At 38.4% G+C, this 20320-nt stretch overlaps 3 protein-coding genes and 1 pseudogene across 3 annotated transcripts; all 4 read right to left on the reverse strand.

Moving 5' to 3' along the window:
- Positions 1 to 1458: 1458 nt before the first annotated feature.
- Positions 1459 to 3403, reverse strand: LOC101291411 (annotated as a pseudogene).
- Positions 3404 to 4718: 1315 nt separating this feature from the next.
- LOC101303316 lies at positions 4719 to 7344 on the reverse strand. The gene is made up of 5 exons (XM_004296106.1): positions 6662 to 7344; positions 5971 to 6163; positions 5403 to 5596; positions 5158 to 5316; positions 4719 to 5052 (listed from the first exon to the last, which is right to left on the reverse strand). Exons 1-5 carry the CDS (start codon positions 7342 to 7344, stop codon positions 4719 to 4721), a joined length of 1563 nt encoding a protein of 520 aa, XP_004296154.1.
- Positions 7345 to 8347: 1003 nt separating this feature from the next.
- Positions 8348 to 11816, reverse strand: LOC101303602. The gene is made up of 5 exons (XM_004296107.1): positions 10321 to 11816; positions 9357 to 9549; positions 9074 to 9267; positions 8837 to 8995; positions 8348 to 8749 (listed from the first exon to the last, which is right to left on the reverse strand). Exons 1-5 carry the CDS (start codon positions 11814 to 11816, stop codon positions 8398 to 8400), a joined length of 2394 nt encoding a protein of 797 aa, XP_004296155.1. The 3' UTR covers positions 8348 to 8397.
- A 549-nt stretch (positions 11817 to 12365) lies between these two features.
- Positions 12366 to 16494, reverse strand: LOC101291704 (formate--tetrahydrofolate ligase-like). Its single transcript, XM_004294908.1, has 5 exons — positions 16202 to 16494; positions 15861 to 16010; positions 13762 to 14937; positions 13083 to 13229; positions 12366 to 12890 (listed from the first exon to the last, which is right to left on the reverse strand). Exons 1-5 carry the CDS (start codon positions 16361 to 16363, stop codon positions 12615 to 12617), a joined length of 1911 nt encoding a protein of 636 aa, XP_004294956.1. The 5' UTR covers positions 16364 to 16494; the 3' UTR covers positions 12366 to 12614.
- Between the last annotated feature and the right edge of the window lie 3826 nt (positions 16495 to 20320).

A 20320-nucleotide genomic window follows, 5' to 3' on the forward strand; every position in this document is an offset into this window, starting at 1 on the left:
ATCTTGATTAAGAACATCAGAGAATACATGGAATATGAAATAAGGGTGAGAAGAAGAAAACTTGATTGAAGAAGATCTTTGCCGATCGAATTCTTTTTCTCTCCTTCCTCTCTTCTCTTTCTTTTCTTTTTCTTTTCTCCCTTGTCTTTTTTCTTCTCCCTCTTGTTTGCCCTCCTTTCTCTCTTCTGTTCTTTTTCTCTTTCTCTCTGTTCCGTTCCTTTTTTTCTCTTGTTTGGCTGCCCCCTTGTATAAATAGGTTAGTTAACCTATATCTCACGTCCATCACCAATCCAACTAGGATTAGGGATCCTAATTAAGCCCAATTATCTCCTTTTCTTTGTTTGACTTCAAAACACCTAAAAACAAATAAAGTTAATTAAAAATAGGAAAACATCACAAAATAAATAAGTAATAAGAATAATTAGCATGATAAAAGTCGCACAAATATGCGACTATCATAATACTTCTAACACACTACTTAAAACGGTAAGTCGGTAACTCTGTTTGATTCATTCTGAATTTGATTCAAGTGCATGTGGACTAGTATAAAATCTCACACTGAAGTTTTTCTTTGAGGAAGCTAGGTTTACACTTTAGTTAACAATTCCTTATGCTACTTTTAAGGATTGAATCTACATATTGCATACTTCCATGTATTGTTCCAAACTATAATTTCAGTTTCAAACTTCCTTCTACGATTGGTTTGCAATCGGGAGACTATCAAGTTATTTGCAAGTATTTGTGCCGGTGCTCCTAACTTTTCGAGGTTAAGCATCTATGAAAGCGAGTTGCCAATTTTTAGAAGTTCAAATGTGTGAAACGTACAAAAGAGAAAACAAGAAAACATTACAAAAAGATGTGTTGATGGATTTGATGTGTGCATGTTGGGGAATTTCAGAGAAGGCTTTAGGGTCAGAGAGATGACATTATGGTTTGAATAAGTCAAGCTTGAAGATGATGATGATCATGAACAAGGAAAACGTACTAGCTAGAGAATCAACAACAACAAACAAACAACGTAAGAGAAAACACAAACCCGCATATATGACTTTTCAAATATAATCTCTTTTCTGCTGCTATAGCTGCTGAGCATTTGAAAGCTCGTTTCCAGTACGTATTCAGCCGGAAATCGGAACACCAGTGACTGCAATCCGGGGTATTCAGGCAATGTGATCACCAATTCATCATAATATATACAGGAACACCAACGTATCATACATAAAGAGCTGACAATACTTGACCAAATGCAAACACGTACGTACGTACATAAGAAAATACAGAGGAATGGGCGACAAGCCGACAAAAGCCCTAATCAGTTTCAATAGCACACTTGTAAAGCTGTCCTCCCACATAATTATTGATGATGAGAGAGAAGTATATATAGACCTAGCAGGAGAGACAAAAAAGGCCGAAATCTTAACCAAACATGGCGACCTAATAACAAAACAGCATCAACTATCACATGTCGTAAATCAACTTGGAAAATGAATCCGTATGTCGAGACTGCAGAGAAATGGCCAGTGAGAAACTCCCATCATCACTTGCACTTGACACCATGTAAGCCTTCCCTTCAAATGAAAGTTCAGCGCGTCCCATGAAAACTGGTCGACCCCATCCAAAATCATCAGCATCATATATAGGCAGCGTAACCCAGCTTGTTATCCTAAGATTAGGGCTCTTATAGTAATGAGCTGAGCGAGCAAGGCTCGACAGATGATGATGAGATTGCTGAAGATCAAGATAGTCGAGGGCCGACCGGAGATAATCATCGTCCATACGCACCAAAGCCTTGTGAATGCAGCTCGCAGCGTAACTTATCCGTTTGGACATGAGGTCACCTGCTAGGGCAGAAGGCACACATGAGAATATATATCACATTACTAAAGTAACCAGCTGAGAGCGGGGGCTGCAATCTTGACCTTCCATTTGCGGCAATGTTGAATTATGTCTCTTCATCATAAACAAGTTGAGGTGCCTTGCAAGCAGATCTCCATACATGAGCTGCAACGACCTCATACGAAGAGTACTTCCCATTCTCAACATCGTCATCATTTTTCTTTGTTGTTAAGGACATAGCTTTCAAGATGTTGACCTGCTCCCTTGTGAACTTGAAAACGGAGACTGTAGCGGTCTCATGATCGGAATCAAAAGCGACGGCGGCTTGAGGAAGATGGTATTCAACATGGTGGTTCTGGTTAGGGAGAGGTTGATGTTATAATATCCAGACCAAAATAAATAAAATAGTAATGAAAGGTTTCATGAGTTACATAAGTTACATGAGTTACACAAACGTTACATGCGTTACACAAGGTTACATGCATTACACAAGGTTACATGAGTTACACAAAGAACATGGATGGTTTTAGAGTTATAGTCAAGGCATGAGTTACAGGAAGATTCATGAAGTACCATTTATTGGGAGAGCACTAATGAGAGGTCTAGATGATTCCTCCTTAGCCTATAAAAGGAGAGTCATTTGCTCATTCCAAGCATCTCATCCATCTCAAACATCTCATCCATCTCAAACATCCATCTTCCAAGTAGAGAAGAGTGTCCACTCCAAGTTGAGAGTGTAGAGTAGTTGGTAGCAAAACAAGTGTGAGAGAGGGTTTCCTTCAAGTAGTGTTCTTGAAGTTGTGTATCTCGTGTACCCATTATTTCATAGTGAAAGTTCTTGTTATTGCTGCCCCGTGGACGTAGGCACATTGCCGAACCACGTTATATCTGGTGTTCCCTTTCCTCTATCTTTTACATATTTGCATATTTATCCTTTGTGTGGTTTGAGTTGTTACTTCCATTATATTATTTTTCCCAACAGTTGAGGCGGCTCTCGGGCACGAAGTAATGTCCTGTCGATGGTTGGTGGGATTGCCAAGTCGACACCATGAGACATATCAGACCATGCTTTTATTACCTGAACCCATCCGCTGTGTTGTGTTCAACGCCAATACCAAGTGCAACTCCACCGGTTCAGGTATGTTACCTGAACCACCAAGAGTGGATAAGAAGAAATCCCCGCGGAGTAATCTACCGCGGGAATGAGCCATCTTCCTGACTCAAGACAGGTCTTCAAATCGGCGTAATCATGGGCGGAGGAGCTGCTATCGGCCACAACAAACAAGACGCCCTCAGCATTGCAGTTGATTCCAATATGATCATTCTTGTCGTCGTTGTTTCGCCTCAGACGGCCGGCCAAGGGGTAGAAGGGGACGAGGGCCTTGCTGAGCGCGTCCTTGAGCACACGAGGGTCAAAGAAACTGTCTTTTGGCTTGTAGATATAGACAGAGGGAGTATGATAATTTGAACTGATCATGTCCAAGTTGGACTTCCACAAAGACTGCCTAGGCGTCTCACTGGCTGGCTTCACCACCGTTGACTCCCTCACACTTATACTGTCTGCCATCTTGACGAGAATCTCAAATGGCCTGTGCAAAAACTGAAATTGAAGAAAGAAAAATGACACAAAAAATGTTACATAAGTTGGAATTTGGAAACAAATCATCCGACCTTGAAAGACTTCTAATGGTCTATACTCTATAGTCCATAACATTGCACGAGCTCAGTCGCGAGTTATTACATTTGTTTGTTTTGTTGTTTTTTTTTTTTTTTCTAAATTAGATAAAAAAAGTAACCCCTAACATAGCCTACACCAAGAGAATCAAATAATAAAGCTTTCCTAGCTGTAACAGGAAGATCAGACTGCCAAACTTGTGCTTCCATGAGGTGTCCTTTTGCCGATGCATCAGCTACGAAATTTTGCTCTCTTTTGATATGTCGGTTATATATTTGTTGTGGACGTATAAAAGACAATATACGATGAATGACTATAATTAATCAATTACTAAAACAAACCCAGATAAATAAATAACAGCAATCAATAAGCTGATCACCTCGATCGTGAGATGAAAAAAAATTGCTGATCGATCTTGTATTTCTTGCAAGAGAAGAGATGATTAGATAGTTTTGAGAGAAACCAAACGCTGAAGCTCGATTTGCGCAGGTAGAGAGAGACAAACAACGAGATATGACGCTGTTCTGATAAACGAGCTTCAGCGTTTATCAGATAGTTTTGATCACCTCCATCATAGAACGTTAGCGTGAGTCATGACACTATTTTTTTTTTTTTTATCAGAACATGAAATTCTCATTAAGCCACAAACGGGCAAAGAAAACAGAAGCAACACTGAAGAGAAAAACACAAACACTGGAAACAACCAAGCTAGGCTAGCAGAACTAAGCATAACAACATGAAGAACACAAAAAAAACACAGCAGAACACAGTAGCCATCTAATTTATCAGGGGAGGACTTGGAAGACCAGAGTCATGACACAATATTAGGAGTATAATCTTGTACAATATTAGGAGTATTGTGATTATGGTATGTTAAGGTAAAAAAAAAGAAAAAAAAAGTAAGACCCCTAAAGGCCTAAACTGGCAATAGCTACACCCAAACTAGAAATGCTTAACAATTCCTATTACAAAATTCCGAAGGGGAAAAAAAAAAAAAATCCCCACCCTACCTCCTAGTACACATCAACCTTTGCCTGATTACAATGTAAGGATTGTAAGCTTTCATCTTCTTCAGCGTAATAGTACTACAACAAAAGAATACTGTAGACAATTTTTTTTGGAATGTTAGCAATGTAAAGATTCAAAGATGATTATTTCTCAAAAAAAAAAAAAAAAAAAAAAAAAAAAAATCAAAGATTATTAGCTTTCACCTATGGTGGGTATATCTAAGGAGATGAGCATATAGAAGCTCGTTCCATGTATCAGGAACACCAGGGAGGCACCAATGACTGCAATCCTGGGATCTCAAAGACAACTGTCTATCCTCCTCTGTCAAATTCTGCTTTCTGTAGACGGATGGATGAGCATCCCTTCGAAAGTCCGTCATTTTTGTAATATTCAGATAAAAGATTGGGGTCTTCATTTCCCTGATTACTGAGTCCAGTATTCTCATCTTTGCCGGATATTTTCCTTTGTATGCCTCATATTGAATTGGCTCTGTCCGACCATGACATTGACCTCCAGTATTCCATCTTCCACCACTATGAAATGGTAAAGCAAATATCAAGATGCTGTATAGTTGTGAACCATCCATGAGGTTCTAAAAGTTGAAAAATTTCATGTGATTTTTAAGACTATAAATGTACCTAAAGTGATTAGGCGAATAGCCCCGGAAGAAAACAATGGTTTTTTCAGGATTTATATTAGCATCCAGCCATCTGGCCCATGTTGCTATAGCTTTTCCATACGCCTCTTTGACATTCAATTGATCATAGACATGGTCACCCTCTTGATAATAACCCTGCCTGCAAGAATCTAATATTACTGTAATTTTTCTCGCCAGCTTCCTAAAAACCAATGACAAAAGAGTGAAAGGGAGCATGGGTCTCACCCTCTGGAAGTTTTCTCATGAGTCCACCAGTGACCTGTGTTGAAGACAAGAACATCTGAACTTTTGTAATTATCTAATGATCTGTGTATCATATCCAGGTGTAGTGTTTCCTTCTTTGACCCATTTGTAGTTAGCACCTCTGATTCTTGAACTAGAAATGGCGATTGAACGAACTCCACTGAACAATTGTAATCCTATAGATCCATGGAAGAGATTATATGTAAAAATCTTCCCAAAAATAACAGCATTATTATAAAGATTACTTCAGAGCCTCATGGCCTCATTTGCCTGTTGACATGAGACAAAAAATAAGAGAAAACCAAAACTTTAGTACGTCTTATTATGTTATCTTCACTTGTTTGAATTCAAAATTTCAAGTCGATACTTGGTGCATTGGGTCGAATGGTGTAAATCTTCCTTTATTCTGAGTCAAAACTTGATAACACTTTAAGACCCTTTTTTTTTTTTTCTATTTCACATGTTCTATCAACATCCAAACAAATCCATAGGGAAAGAAGTAATCAGAAGTTATAAGTTTCAAATCAGAGATGGATAATGAGCAACATGCCTTGAATATAAAAGAGCAGGCGCCCGCTGTACGAAATTCACTCCTGCCAGAAGCTTCAAAAACTCTGCTCTTATCATCCACTGAATTCCTAAGAAGACAAACCAAAGACTCCCACATATTCCTGTTAAGAGAATCACCAACAAAAACTAGACGCTTTCCTCTCAATAATCCCAACATGTTCCTTCCATTCATCCTGCACAAGGAGGCCATCCGAAACCAATGAGAACCAACAAGCTCTACTCAACAGAACAACCTAGCAAATCCATATAGCAGAAAAGACAATCCATTAGTCCACAGAACAGAACTCCTTTACATTGCAGCATTTGAATTCAATATGAACCGAGCACAATAGCTAATTGTCATGTTGATCCTCACAAAACTAACTGCAAATAATGAAGTGATTTTGCTTGAATTAACATATAACATACCACACAAAATGCTAATCAATGTCCACATATGTGCACAACAGAATACCATTACATATTTACATTGAAGCAATCAAATTCAATTTTGAGCCACATCATTACTAGCTCATTGTTATATCAGTCCTCACAAGACTGACTGCAAACAAGCAACTTTGCATGTGTGAAAACCAACTAGAAGAAAGAGAAGTTGCCAAACTAGGAAATGGGATTCCTATGCTGCTCTAACATTACTTGAATCAGAATCGACAACAGCCAGTGGAAATTACCTTGGGAGGTTGCAATCTTTGGGTTGCCATCTATACTTCTCATACCCATTATCAGGCCTACTATTGAGAAAACAATTGAAAGACTCATCAATGAATGGACAAGACCCAGCAGCATAAAGTGGGTATGAATCATCTCTCACCCATCTTCCATCAAACAGATCACAACCATTCATCAACTTAAACCCAGCCAACAACCCCTCATTGCTTATGGACTTCAATGCCACATAGCCATTTTCCTCACTAGAACCCTCAGAAACAGAGGACTCATTTCTAGTCTGATTGGATTCTTGGGGAAAAGAAATCATGGGTTTCGAAGATTGATCAATACTCATTTGAGAACTGCTCTGATTTCCCATCTTCCCAGAAAACTGAGAAGCACCCATTTCACTGTTCAAACTTCCATTGCTGCCCAAATGAGGTAAAGATTCAATTTTTGGGGTGTTAGTAACTTCCTGATAAGAGCTGGAAGGAGAAGAGTAGAAGATGGTGTTGAAGCTAAAAGGGAAAGAGTAGCCAGATGGGTTGAAAACCCAGAAAGAAGTGAAGGCAATGAAGGTAAAGGCGATTCCATAAGCAAAGGTAGAAGCTTTTCTTGAGGTGAAGAAGATTGACGAAAGAGAGGCCTTGGGCTCTGCTTTGTTGGGTGAGTGGTGCTTTGTAGTTTGGGGTAAGGAATCTGCCATTGTTGGAGAGAGTGGTGGAGAGAAAGCAAAGATCAAGTGTTCTAGTGAGGCTTAGCTTTAGTGGGGTTAATAAGCTCTGATATTTGCTAATTCTGGAGATAAACATGCAGATATAATAATAGAGAAGTTGGAAGAATAATGCAAGATTGCAAATCATGTAGAACTTCGAAATTTTATATGTCTAGATTCCTACTTAATTAACTCTATTCTGGTAGAAAATCTAGTCTAATCGGAATTTGTTTGGTGCTATAGTTTTTTTTTTTTTGTTCGTTTCATAAGATACAAAAATATATTGTTCGTGACATAAAACGACGGTGCATTATTTACTATAAATATCAAATAGAGGATTCAGAGGTAGACCAGCTTGATACATAAACAAATTAATTTGAAAACACGTCGAACTAGTCAACTTAAGGCATGAAATAAACTAGCTCATGCATGAAGTGGAGTAAATTCAGTTCCGATATATCAAGTGAACTAACTTGACTTGATCAAGCATCAAGTCACACAACAATTAGTAGTATGCATCTGCACTTGTACCATTAAACCAAAAATCATATGCAAGTAAAAATGTGAGAAGCTGTTTTCCTGCTTCTGATCTTTGAGTACTCTCTAATAATTGGCGTCTTGGCTTGATCGTCGGCAGTGGGTTAGTCGACGGATCAAGTTGGTACAATGTCACTGTCACTCCTATATTAATGGCTAATTAAGTTCCTATCCCCATTAATTTCAATGTTTCATGATAGTCATGAACTCATGATAAAGGCAGCACGGAAACAAAGCTAGATCTTCACCTCAATGAATCAATTGAAGAATAGAAGTTTGAGCTACTGAATTTGGATCATGCTTTATCTGTATACACATGATATATGAAAGAACATCTAAACTACCCTTAAAATATACCCTAAAATATACATCTGTACTATACACTATCTATCAAAACAATTTTGTTGGATCTTCTCCCTTTTGATGACAAAAAGTTCCAATATACATGCAGAGTATTTTCTCCATGTTCAAAAGGGAGTCCTCTGACTCTATTGCTGATGCTTCTGTTTATATATGTTGCTTCTTCTTCTTCTGTTGCTTGTGGCGTCTAAGGAGTTGAGCAAATAGTAACTCGTTCCATGTTTCAGGCACACCGGGTAGGCACCAGTGGCTGCAATCCTGTATTGAAGTCGCTTGTCTTTCCTCTGCAGTTAAGTTGGGCTTTCTGTAAAACGATGGATGAGCATCCTTCCGGAAATCAGTCATTGCTGTGATGTTCAGATACAGAATTGGAGTCTTCATCTTCTCCAATACCGACTCGAAGATCTTCACGTATGATGGATATTCTCCTCCGTATTCAGTTTCTGTAGTTGGCTTCGTCTCACCGTCGCATTTCCCTCCAGCGTTCCATGCGGCACCCCTGTGAAAATGTAAAATGTTAAGTTGGTATATAGTCCAACCATGTAGTGTAGGAAGTACTAATTGTATAGGCTGCATAGTAATGTACCTAAAGTGAGAAAGTGAATAGCCCCGGAAGAAAACTGCTGTTTTTTTAGGATCTACTTTGGTATCCAACCATCTTCCCCATGTACTTAAAGCTCTCCGGTATGCCTCTTCACCATTCAACTCATCATAGACATGGTCACCCTCTTGATAGTAACCCAACCTGCAACTTCCTCAAATTAGCTTTCATTCCAAGTATCCTAATATCAATGACATACGAGTGAAAGTGAGCATGTCTCACCCATTGGAAGTTTTCTCATGAGTCCACCAATGACCTGTGTTGAAGATGAGAAAATCTGCATCTTTGTAGTTATCCGCGGCACTCTCCATTAAATCAATGCGAAGTGTTTCCTTCTTGGATCCATTTTTGTCTTTCCCTTCCCATTCTTGAACTAGAAATTGTGATTGAAAGAACTCTACTGAACAATTATAATCCTATTGATACATAAAGATTAGTAGTTTAGACTTTAGACCAACCAAATCAAAAGATTTGAAGAAGTTATCAGGCTATGAATGAAAGATACCTGGAATATGAAAGAGTAAGACTTCTCTGTACGAAACTCTTTCCTACCGGAGACTTCATTAACTTTGTTCTTATCTTCCACTGAATTTCTAAGAACACAAAGCAAAGACTCCCACATATTCCTATTGAGAGAATCGCCTACAAAAACTAGACGCTTTCCCGCTAATAATCTCAACATCTTCCTACCGTCCAACCTGCACAATAAGTTCATCCGAAACCAACATTACTAAACAGAACCAGGCTCTATTTAGGGATGGCAATGGGTAGGGTAGGGTACGGGGATCAAAATACCGTACCCATACCTTTTTACATTTTTCATCCCCGTACCCGTCCCCGTACCCGTAATTAGATAATGGAGATTCCCCGTACCCGTACCCTTTGGGGATTACGTTTCCATACCCGTACCCGTACCCGTTAACAATTATGTATTAAATTAAATTTTTTTTTAAAATACGAAATACAATTATATAAAAGTATGAAATTAAAATCAAATACCAAAATAAATAAGTTTCATACTTCAATCCAATAAAAATAAATACAAGTCTTGGTTAAAACATAACAATACCGGTAAATTTCATTAAGAGAATAAAAATATATAATAAAAAGGAAGGTCCATTAAATGTTTATTAAGAGAATTACAAATTTTTTTACATAAATATTTATTTATAAATTATATATAAATATATATAATAATAAATTATATAATTATATATAATAATATTTTCATCCTTAATGGGTGGGGATGGGGACGAATATCAAAATACCATACCCGCCCCCGTACCCGATTTAAGAATCCGAATACTAAGGATCCCCATCCCCGTTACCCGTTTATACCCGTATATCTTCCCCGTTAGGGTCGAATACCCGTGGGTACCCTACCCGCTGGGGATTATTGCCATCCCTAGCTCTATTCAACATTTAAACAAAATATAGAAAAAAAGTCCTGGTGTAAATAAGTAAATTACCTCGGAACATTGCAATGTTTCGGTTGCCATCTATACTTCTCGTAATCATTATCAGGCCTACCATTAGGGAAACAATTGAAAGCCTCATCTATGTAAGGACAAGTTCCTGCAGCATAAAGTGGGTAAGAATCATCTCTCACCCACGTTCCATCAAATAGGTCACAGTCATTCTTCAACTCCAACCTTGTTTGTTTCCCTTTCTTGTTCGTATCCTCTTTTTCATTAGAAGAAGAATTTGAGCTCACAACATTTTTTGTCTCATTTCTTTTCTCAGAACCCTCAACTTTCTCTACATTTTCCTTGGTAGTGTTTGATGGTTGAGCAGTACCTATATGATTATCCCTTTCAGTCTCTACATTTCCCTTGGTAGTATTTGATGGTTGAGCAGTACCAATAGGACGATCCTTTTGAATCTCTGCATTCTCCTTGGTAGTGTTTGATGGCTGAGCAGTACCAATATGATCATCCCTTGCAATCTCTACGTTTTCCTTGGTAGTGTTTGTTGTTTGAGGAGTACCAAAATCCCTTCCGGTCTCTACATTTCCCTTATTAGTAGTGTTTGATGGTTGAGGGGTACCAATATGATGGTCCCTTTCTGTCTCTACATTTTCCTTGGTAGTGTTTGATGGTTGAGCAGTACTAATATGATCATCCCTTGGAATCTCTACATTGTCCTTGGTAGTGTTTGATGGTTGAGGGGTACCAATATGATGGTCCCTTTCAGTCTCTACAGTGCCCTTGGTAGTGTTTGATGGAATATGATGATCCCTTTCAGTCTCTACATTTCCCTTGGTAGTGTTTGATGGTTGAGCAGTACCAATATGATGATCCCTTCCAGTCTCCACATTTTCCTTGGTAGTGTTTGATGTTTGAGCTGTACCAATAAGGTTATCCCTTTCAGTCTCTGCATTATCCTTAGTTGTGTTTGATGATTGAGCAGTACCAATATGATTATCCCTTTCAGTCTCGGCATTTTCCTTGTTAGTGTTTGGTGGTTGAGCTATACCAATGTGATTATCTGTTCCAATCTCTCCATTTTTCTTCATTCCTCCATTTTCCCCAGAAGATTGATCATGACCATTCTGAAATCCCTTCTGATCAATCCCCACATTTCCTTTCAAACTTCCAATCTCATCAGTCTGTGGTAAGGATTTGCGTTTCCAATCAGAGTTTGGGGTCTGAGGAGAGGTATGAAGAAGATTTTTGAGGCCAAAAGGAATCGAAGGGAGAGAAGGGTTGAAAACCAAGATGGTACATGTAATGAAAGAAATTATGAATGCATATGTACAAACCGTAAAATTTCTTTTGGAGAAGAAGATTGAAAACATTGAGGCCTTGCTGGTCTCAGCTCTCGTTGAATGCGGGCTTAACATTGAGGAATAATCTGTACTTCTTGTGATATGTGCAAGTACTGAAGGCCGAAGAGAGGCTCTCGACTCTCCTAGGGTTGTTGGTAAGAGGTGTTCTGTTGTTGATGAATGTCCCCAATCCACCATTGTTATATCTTCGTAAGAAGATCAATATTGAGGAAGACGATGGTGGGAAAAGAAACAGACATGTTTTCCTTCAATTAGTTTCAATTTTCATGAAACTGGAAAGGAAAATTTGTGTTTGAGAGGTAAATTAGTCTAACTTGGTTCAAGATAGTAACTATTTTTGGAGAAAGTATGCATTTGTTCTTTCTATACGTTAGATTGCACGGCAAGGAAGATACAAGTTTGCAGGAGCAAATATAGTCATTCCAGAAATAAACCATTGCAGAACCGCTTTTTTTTTTTTCCTGTTAAAAATGCAAACCACATTTTTGGACCCGATGAAACCCTTTGTACTATTTATGAAAAATTTCTTTTCCATTTTAAGCTCTCTCACAGTCTCACTTAGTCACTTATTAATTATATTTCTCAGATTACTTCATAAGTTACCTTCTGGTCAGGTTTTTTTCATTAATATGTGGCCTATATAATCATCTACTATTGTAACAAAAAAGTTGATGACTTTTCATCATATGTATCTTGTACCTCTATTCTGGTAAGAGCTACTCTGTTGGCAGGGTCCAATTGTCTCCAATCTTTAATGAAATCACCAAATTGTACTCAACACCTCTTTTGATACATCCTATATCAGAAACACAAGAAGCTAATTATCAATTAACCTCTTGTTTCCATTGCTGAGATTATTATATAGTAATACAGAAAACTGATACAATTAATAAAGGAGCAAATAAAGGAATTGTATTGATAAGTTCTGGGAAAGGCCAACTCAGCGAGCATGTGGAGAACTAATTGCAGAAACCTTCAAGAAAGACCAATAACCCTTCCAGTGGTGGTGTCAAGATCAATATCATAAAAGCAAGGCCTGGTTGGAAGTCCTGGCATTGTGCTCATGGTTCCTACCAAAGGATATATAAATCCAGCTCCAATGCTTGCCCTCACATCCCTTATCGGTAAGACAAAATTGGATGGCGCTCCTTTCTCAGTAGCTTTATCAGAAAATGAGTACTGGGTCTTTGCCATGCATATTGGCAGACCAGAAAACCCTTGCCTGCTGTACATCACGATCTGTTTTTCAGCCTATTCATATAAATGAAGAAGATCTCATATCAATTATAATGTCATCTAACTTCTGTGTGGTTCCAGAATTTACATGAATAAGCATATCAAAGGTTTGATGTTCTGTTTCAACAATAAACGTTCACTTTTCTATGTTTATGAGAAACACAAGAAGTCCAACTTCAATGTCAAAACAATAATACAGAATCTTACCTGCTCCGAGTATTCAACACCGCTTGCACCATATGATCTGGCTATTGCCTCTATCTTTTCTTTAATACTGAAGTCCAAAGGATACAAAAACTTTAATGGTTGTGTAACATTCTCACAGGCTTTCTGAACGGCAATCCCTAGATCTACCTGAAGATCACAATCAACTTCATTAATTATGAAAACCAGTTTCAGCAATTTACAGAAATCAAAGGAGCCAGCTACACATTAAACTTGAAGAAGCTAAACCAATTTTTATACAGTAGGGGGATTGCCAACTCCTTGCAGCAACTGGTGGAACACACGCCACTAGATATATAACTTGCTTGACATCTATCTGGTTGTTAAACAAAATATAACTATAATGGCAGATATAACTAGGCAAAAGTACAATTAGGCTCCAGCAGCATGTAAAACAGAAAACTGACAGCCTAGACTAGATGAAGCCTAGACAAGACTGGATGAGATAAGAAATTGGACATTATTGTGGGAGTAAAGCTGGTAAGATTTGTAGAATGTCGCAATAAAGAACAACAAACTACTCCTTTGGGCTATAAGGTAATTCTAGAGCTCACAAAATGCATCATTAATTTTAAACGATTTCAAGAAATTAAAATTTACTTCAAGCAAAATAAACATCAGGAATTGATTAGTCAACCCAAACTAAGTTAAAGTCACTAACCGCTCCTTTTCCACCATGAGCATGGTGAGTACATATAACAGCATCGTACGCTCCGGCAGCCAGTGCTGCATTTCTAACTGCATTTAATTCTGCGTCAGAGTCAGTTGAGAACTTGTTCACGGCAACAACAACATTCACACCATAGGCTTTTGTATTTGTAATATGCCTGGCTAAATTCACACAGCCAGCCTCTACCAGAGCCACGTTCTCAGTTGTGTAAGCACTATTAAGAGGCTTCCCAGCAACAACATCAGGGCCACCACCATGCATTTTCAAGGCCCTTATGGTGGCAACTATAATTGCACACTGTGGTGTTAAACCACTATACCGGCATTTTATATTCATGAATTTCTCAGTACCAATATCAGCACCAAAACCAGCTTCTGTGACTACAAAGCCACCTGGTCCTACCAACTTTAGCGCAATCTTATCAGCCACAATAGAGGAATTTCCATGCGCAATATTTGCAAAAGGACCAGCATGAACAAGAACCGGGGTCCCCTCAAGAGTCTGCATTAATGTAGGGTTAATAGCATCCTTCATTAGAACTGTTAATGCACCTCCGACACCCAGATCGTCAGCAGTAACAGGGTCACCAGCCCTGCTGTTTCCAATTACCATTTTGCCAAGCCTCTCTCTCATATCTGCTAGAGATGTTGTAAGGGCTAAAACTGCCATTATTTCACTGGCAACTGAAATATCAAATCCTGTTTCTCTCACCATCCCTTTCTCTTCGGGACCCTGACCAACTGTTATTTTTCTCAAGAGCCGGTCATTTATATCCATTACTCTTCTCCAGGTGATAGAATCTGGATCGATATCAAGCCTAGCAAATTTCTTAACTTCTTCTGGTGTAAGGTCTTCAGGCTGCGTCTTGGAGATACCAAGCTTCTTCAGACGTCTGAACATGATATCATTAAAGCTCTTTTTTCCTTCTTTGTTTGGTGGACATAATCGGTTCATTAGAGCCTTATCTGATTGGGTTGCCTCATGGAACATCCGAGTATCAATAGCAGCAGCTAGAAGATTGTTTGAAGCTGTTATTGCATGAATATCTCCTGTTAAGTGCAGATTAAACTCATCCATTGGGATCACTTGACTGTAACCACCACCTGCTGCACCACCTTTGATTCCAAAAGTTGGTCCTTGTGATGGTTGACGAAGGCAAGTGACAACCTGGTATCAAGAAAATGGAGAAATTGGGATCAGGACCATACTAACTACTACTAGCATAAGGCTGTTAATTGTGACTTGTAAGGTTACACATTCTATGAATTATGAGACTATAGAGAAGTGTGGTAAGGAGAGCAAGTGCTACAGAACTTTGTTCCTAAATCTCACATGTAAAAAAAAGATGCATAAAAGTCATATGATTTAACTTTTTATGCGCCAAATCTGGCGTAATGATCTTATCGAGAATCTTATCCGTTCCAAGAAACAGAACTCTTATTCCTCATAACATATCCACTCTCTTAATGCATCGTAAAGAATATAAGTATCAGAGGATGTTAACAAAATCCAGCAGATAAAGGGTAAGCCATGTCAGGCCTCAGAAACAGATTCTTAATTTCTTGATCAAAAAATTAACACATTCCAGTTATAAACATATATTATCAGTAAAAATGACAATGGCAAAATGAGTCTCCAACTCCTCTGTAACTGCACTCATTTGCAGCTAGAGCTTAAGATGTACGAGGTTCACTGGTTTCCATTTTAACTGGCATTTTTATGATTACTTGTAGATGGCACACCTCTCTAAATATGACCCAGGCAAAGGGCGTGCTCACCAATTAAACACTCCAAACTCAACAGAAACGTTTAACACCTCAGTTTTTCGGCAACACAAGCTAACCAACATGAGGTATAACCAACTTTCTCTTGAACTTCAAACCAAGTAGAACAATTCAAAACATTTGGTACATATTCTTATCTCCGCTATAGTTTAAGAGATTTAACAAACAGGTGTAAACTCCAAATGTGTTTATTATTCTTTGAAATATTTCAATACCAACAACCAAAGAAGACTCCTATAAGGTCACAAATAAATCTGAAAACTGTAAATACCACAAAAGAAAACAACTTCGAGATAAAACCCTTACCTTCTTATCTTGAAAAGCACCCAAAGCTTGACACAGTCCAACAGTGGTGGTAGACTTGCCTTCTCCAAGAGGTGTAGGAGTAATCCCTCCCACAACAACATAATACCCATCACTAGATCCTTTGAGTTCATCAATCACAGATAACAAAACCTACACAAGCCCAAATACCCACATCTTTAAACTCAAAACCCAGTTCAAAGATTCAAACTTCATCATCAGAAACATAAACACAAACCATTATCAAATCCAGAAACACTTCACCCAAAAAACCCAGATAAAAATCAACCTTTTTTCAATTAGAAAGCAAATCTAAACCAAATGGAGGAAACAAAAGCAATGACCTTGGCCTTGTATTTTCCATAGAGATCATAGTGGTCAGGACTGAGATTAAGGTCTTTGGCAATCTCAGAGATGTGAACAGGCTCAACTGAATTGGCAATGTCTATATCAGCAGGGACTGGTGAAACCACCTCCAGCTTCCTAGTGGTCTTTGATGGGCTCATTTTGGGCTCCCAGAATCTGTGAAAGTTGGTTTCTGGTTGTTGTGTTGGTTTAGGTTGACCTTTTGATGATGGGAAAGTGAGGCTTGAAGAACATAGAATGGAGTGCCCTGATCTCTTATCGGTAGAGATTCCAGGATGGGAGGCTAAAGTGGTAACTGGGACAGTTGGTGAACACTGATAGAGTCGCATGTCAATTATAGTATTCTTTTTGTTTTTCCTTTTTCTTTTCTGCCAATTGAATTATAGGATTACAGTGTCTGAGTCATGATATGGTGTGAAAAGTTTGGCGCCATCCAAAATTCCAAAACTCATTACATTACCCTCTAACAGAATCGAAACGAGAGCTTACAAATCGAAACGAGAGATATGGTGAGCTTACATTTGTTGATTTGTATTCCTAATTTCCTATGACCTAGGTAGGTTTTTAATATTATAAGTTTTTTTTTATAAATTTTTTTCTATAATCAAGAGAGCGTCAATCCCTTAATGTTACGTTGCAACACAACTTATCAAAAATCTATGACATAGGTTTTGAATATCATAAACTTTTTTTTTCTTATAAACAAGAAAGCGTCAATCCGTTAATGTAAAATAAAAGATACATTGCAACGACTAATTAAATTGAGAAAAATTTAAGTTACTAAAAAAAAAATAGGTATATGGATTACAATTTAAAGTGTGTAGATTTCACTTCCCTAAATTTATACTTTCATAAGGATATGGGCTCATGCATATTATATGGGCCATGGGGATAAATGGGCTTTTGCTTCAGCCAGTTCAGAAACTAAAGCCCAACAAACGGCTCAAACGCCACACACAAAACTCCTCTCTCTTGTTTTTCATACTTCTCTTCTTCAACTCTCGACTCCTCTCGCAGCCGTCGCGCCTCTCCTTTCTCTCATCAAGCTTTGCCGCCAAAGCTTCACTCCAACTTTCCAAGGTTGTGTTGATGAATATTTGATGAAACCAAAGTTCATATATTTTTCTTTTCCTGAATATGTGATAGTCGTCAAAGTTCGATTCGTGTGTGTTGATTACGTGATAGTCTTCTTTGAATTGCCTGTTCCAATAAGAACCTAATATGCATGGCTTGCATTGCATTGATCCGTTCTTTAATTTGTTCGTGATTCAGAATCAGAAGATGAAGACCAAAAGATCCAAGGAGCTAGATACTCCGGCAATTAAAGACGAGGCTGAAACTGGTATAGGATTCTCTTACTCGATGCAACTAGCTAGCTAGGGTTTTGAAGCATAATACATATGATGTTTTTAATTGTAACATGAATACATGATTATTGATTAGGTATTTTGAGTGAATGGGAGAAGAGTTCATCAGACAAACCATCATACGATAGTACTCCTATTCAATCAAAAAGATCAAAATCCACAGATGTCGTTAGCTTTGATGATCTCCCTGACCTTCTGTCGGTTGAAATCCTATGTCGGCTTCCTAGCAAGGAATTAGTTTTTCAATGCAAGTGTGTGTCCAAGCATTGGCTCAATCTCATCTCGGATCCGTATTTCATTGGCCGCTTTCTTCATCTTCAAAGATTTCATAAGCAAACCCGAATAGCACGAACTCTGATAGACAGAAGAGGAGAGGAATTCCCTCCAACGACAGAGTGGTCGTCACCATCCAATCTGCTAACTCCGCTGTTCAAAAGACTCATGAGTTTCCACCGTTTGAAAGAAAATCCGTATGTGGTAGCAACATCTAATGATTTAGTTTTGTGCTGCCGAACTCCGTTTAACAAAAACCAGCGTGATTTCTACATTTGCAATCCATGCACAAGGCAATGGATTGCTCTTCCTCCCACCACTCGACGTTGCAAGTATGCACCAGTCGGATTCATATGTGATCTGTACTATGAGGAGGAAGATGGTAGTGTTAGTATTAAAAAGGAGTACAGGTGCATGGTCGTGAGAATTCTTCCTCACGATTTAGCTACAACATCTCTGAAGTGGGGTGAACATTGCAAATTCATTGTTGAGGTATTCTCTTTCGAGACGGGTGAATGGAGAGAGTCAATTGTATCATCCCCACGAAGCATCAGGTTTGCAGATGCTACTAGGAGTACTAGCGTAGCTCACAAAGGAATGCTGTATTGGACATATGTAGCGTATGAGCCGCGTTACGAGATCGGGGTTATTGCTTTGGATCCTTTCGTGATCGGCATTAATGGCAGTAGAAATGGTGGTGAGACTACTGTTGATCACTATGATCATTACCAATTTCGTCTCTCTGTTGGTATGGATTCATCTGGAGACGCCAGTGGTCTTATGTGTGTGCGCCAAGGACGTCTGCATATTTTGACCTACAGTTGCTGGAAGGCCGAGTTTATGGTTTGGGAATTGACAGATGATCTTGGATCAGCTGACGGATTCTATTTAAGAAGAGTGAGTGTCCATCCACGACGCCTTGAAGTTTGTCTATATCATGATCATCATCGTGTTGTTCTTCTAACTTTGGACCCGAATGATGTGGATATATTCTATGTAAAAGAGCGTACTGGTAACTATGTCAGGAGATACGATACTGACGTCTCCTACGAATACCATTTCAAGATCGACGTGGGTACAAGAAAGTGCTCAAGAGTAGGTGAGGCCAAGTATTTTGAAGACAGTCATTTCTATCCATTGGTGCTCCCATGGTGGCCAACACCACTTCGTAGGCTACCCATATGTGCTAGCTAGCTATAAGCATACTTCGGAATCAAACTCAACGTAGTGCTACCATTTTTTCCTTTTGTTTTTAACGATCGATCAGTTGGTTCATACATATATTTGGTGGTACTTTCGTTGTTAGAGCACGAGCAGAAATACTGCATTTGCATGTTTATACTGATGTGTATTTATCTTACTTTGTTGTTATTGTTATTTTATAGTTCTCTATGTAGGGTGTGGTATAGAGGAATCTATGCAACTATTTACAAGATTTCTCTAATATAGGTAAAAGGCCTGAGCATTTTGTACAGCTTCAAAGCGCTGAAAAAATTTGGTTGCATTTCCCATCTTGGTTTTCAGTTTTCATCAAGTTTTGTAGTATATTTTTTCATTGAATTTTGATATGTAGCATTGTCAATTATGTTTTGTATTGACGAAAAATTGAAAATGATGAAATCAAAGTGAAACAATGAAACCAAATGGCAAGATTAGGTGAGAACGAGCATAGTTAGCCAAACGATCAACTACAAAATTAGCCTCACAAAAAATATAACGACACACAATAGGTCGAACTACAAAGCAAGCTCGAGAGTATCTTGGACGAGCACATAGGTGAACTATTCTTTTGCCTTTCACTAGAAAGCTTACATAGTAATAGTACTGGAATATGCAGCATGGATTGAAACAAAGTTTTCAATCCTCGATGAACTGACTGAAGCTTAAAGAAAGAACACTAGATTTTTGACGCTGTGTAAAAACCTCAAATTAAAAGGAAAATCACAGTGGAGCACAAACTTAAAAAACGATCTCTACTAGATGAATTTGTATAGAGTCTTACAACCACTTGTAAAATTAACATTTGGAAGTGGACATACTCTTGGGTTTGGGCAGCTTTGATTGCAAGGGTGGCCTCATAGATGGTATTTGAGGAGGAAGATCCAGGGGTGACTTCATCTGCGTAGGGTGGTTCCGGTTGTTGGAATAAGCAGGTTTGGAGGTATATATCCCCATCCTTCTCTGTCAATTTAATTTTCGTTTTCTTCCTTGGTTGAAATCATGGTAGTTTGTTTAGGTTGCTTTCAGGTTGCATATCTTGACTTTATTCTCTTCGTTCTCTTGCAGGCAAGTCATTTTTGTAAATGTTATTTGTATTGGTTATAAAGGCTTGTCGTCCTCCTTTCAAAACAAAAAAGAGAGGACATAGTGAGCATGCACTTTTCATCTTTCCAGATCTCAATCTATAGTTATTATGTATTCTATTTCATGCCAAAACATGGATGTGTTTCTGTTGTT

This window comes from Fragaria vesca, linkage group LG3 (assembly GCF_000184155.1).
Source record: "Fragaria vesca subsp. vesca linkage group LG3, FraVesHawaii_1.0, whole genome shotgun sequence".
Classification (NCBI taxonomy): Eukaryota; Viridiplantae; Streptophyta; class Magnoliopsida; order Rosales; family Rosaceae; genus Fragaria; species Fragaria vesca.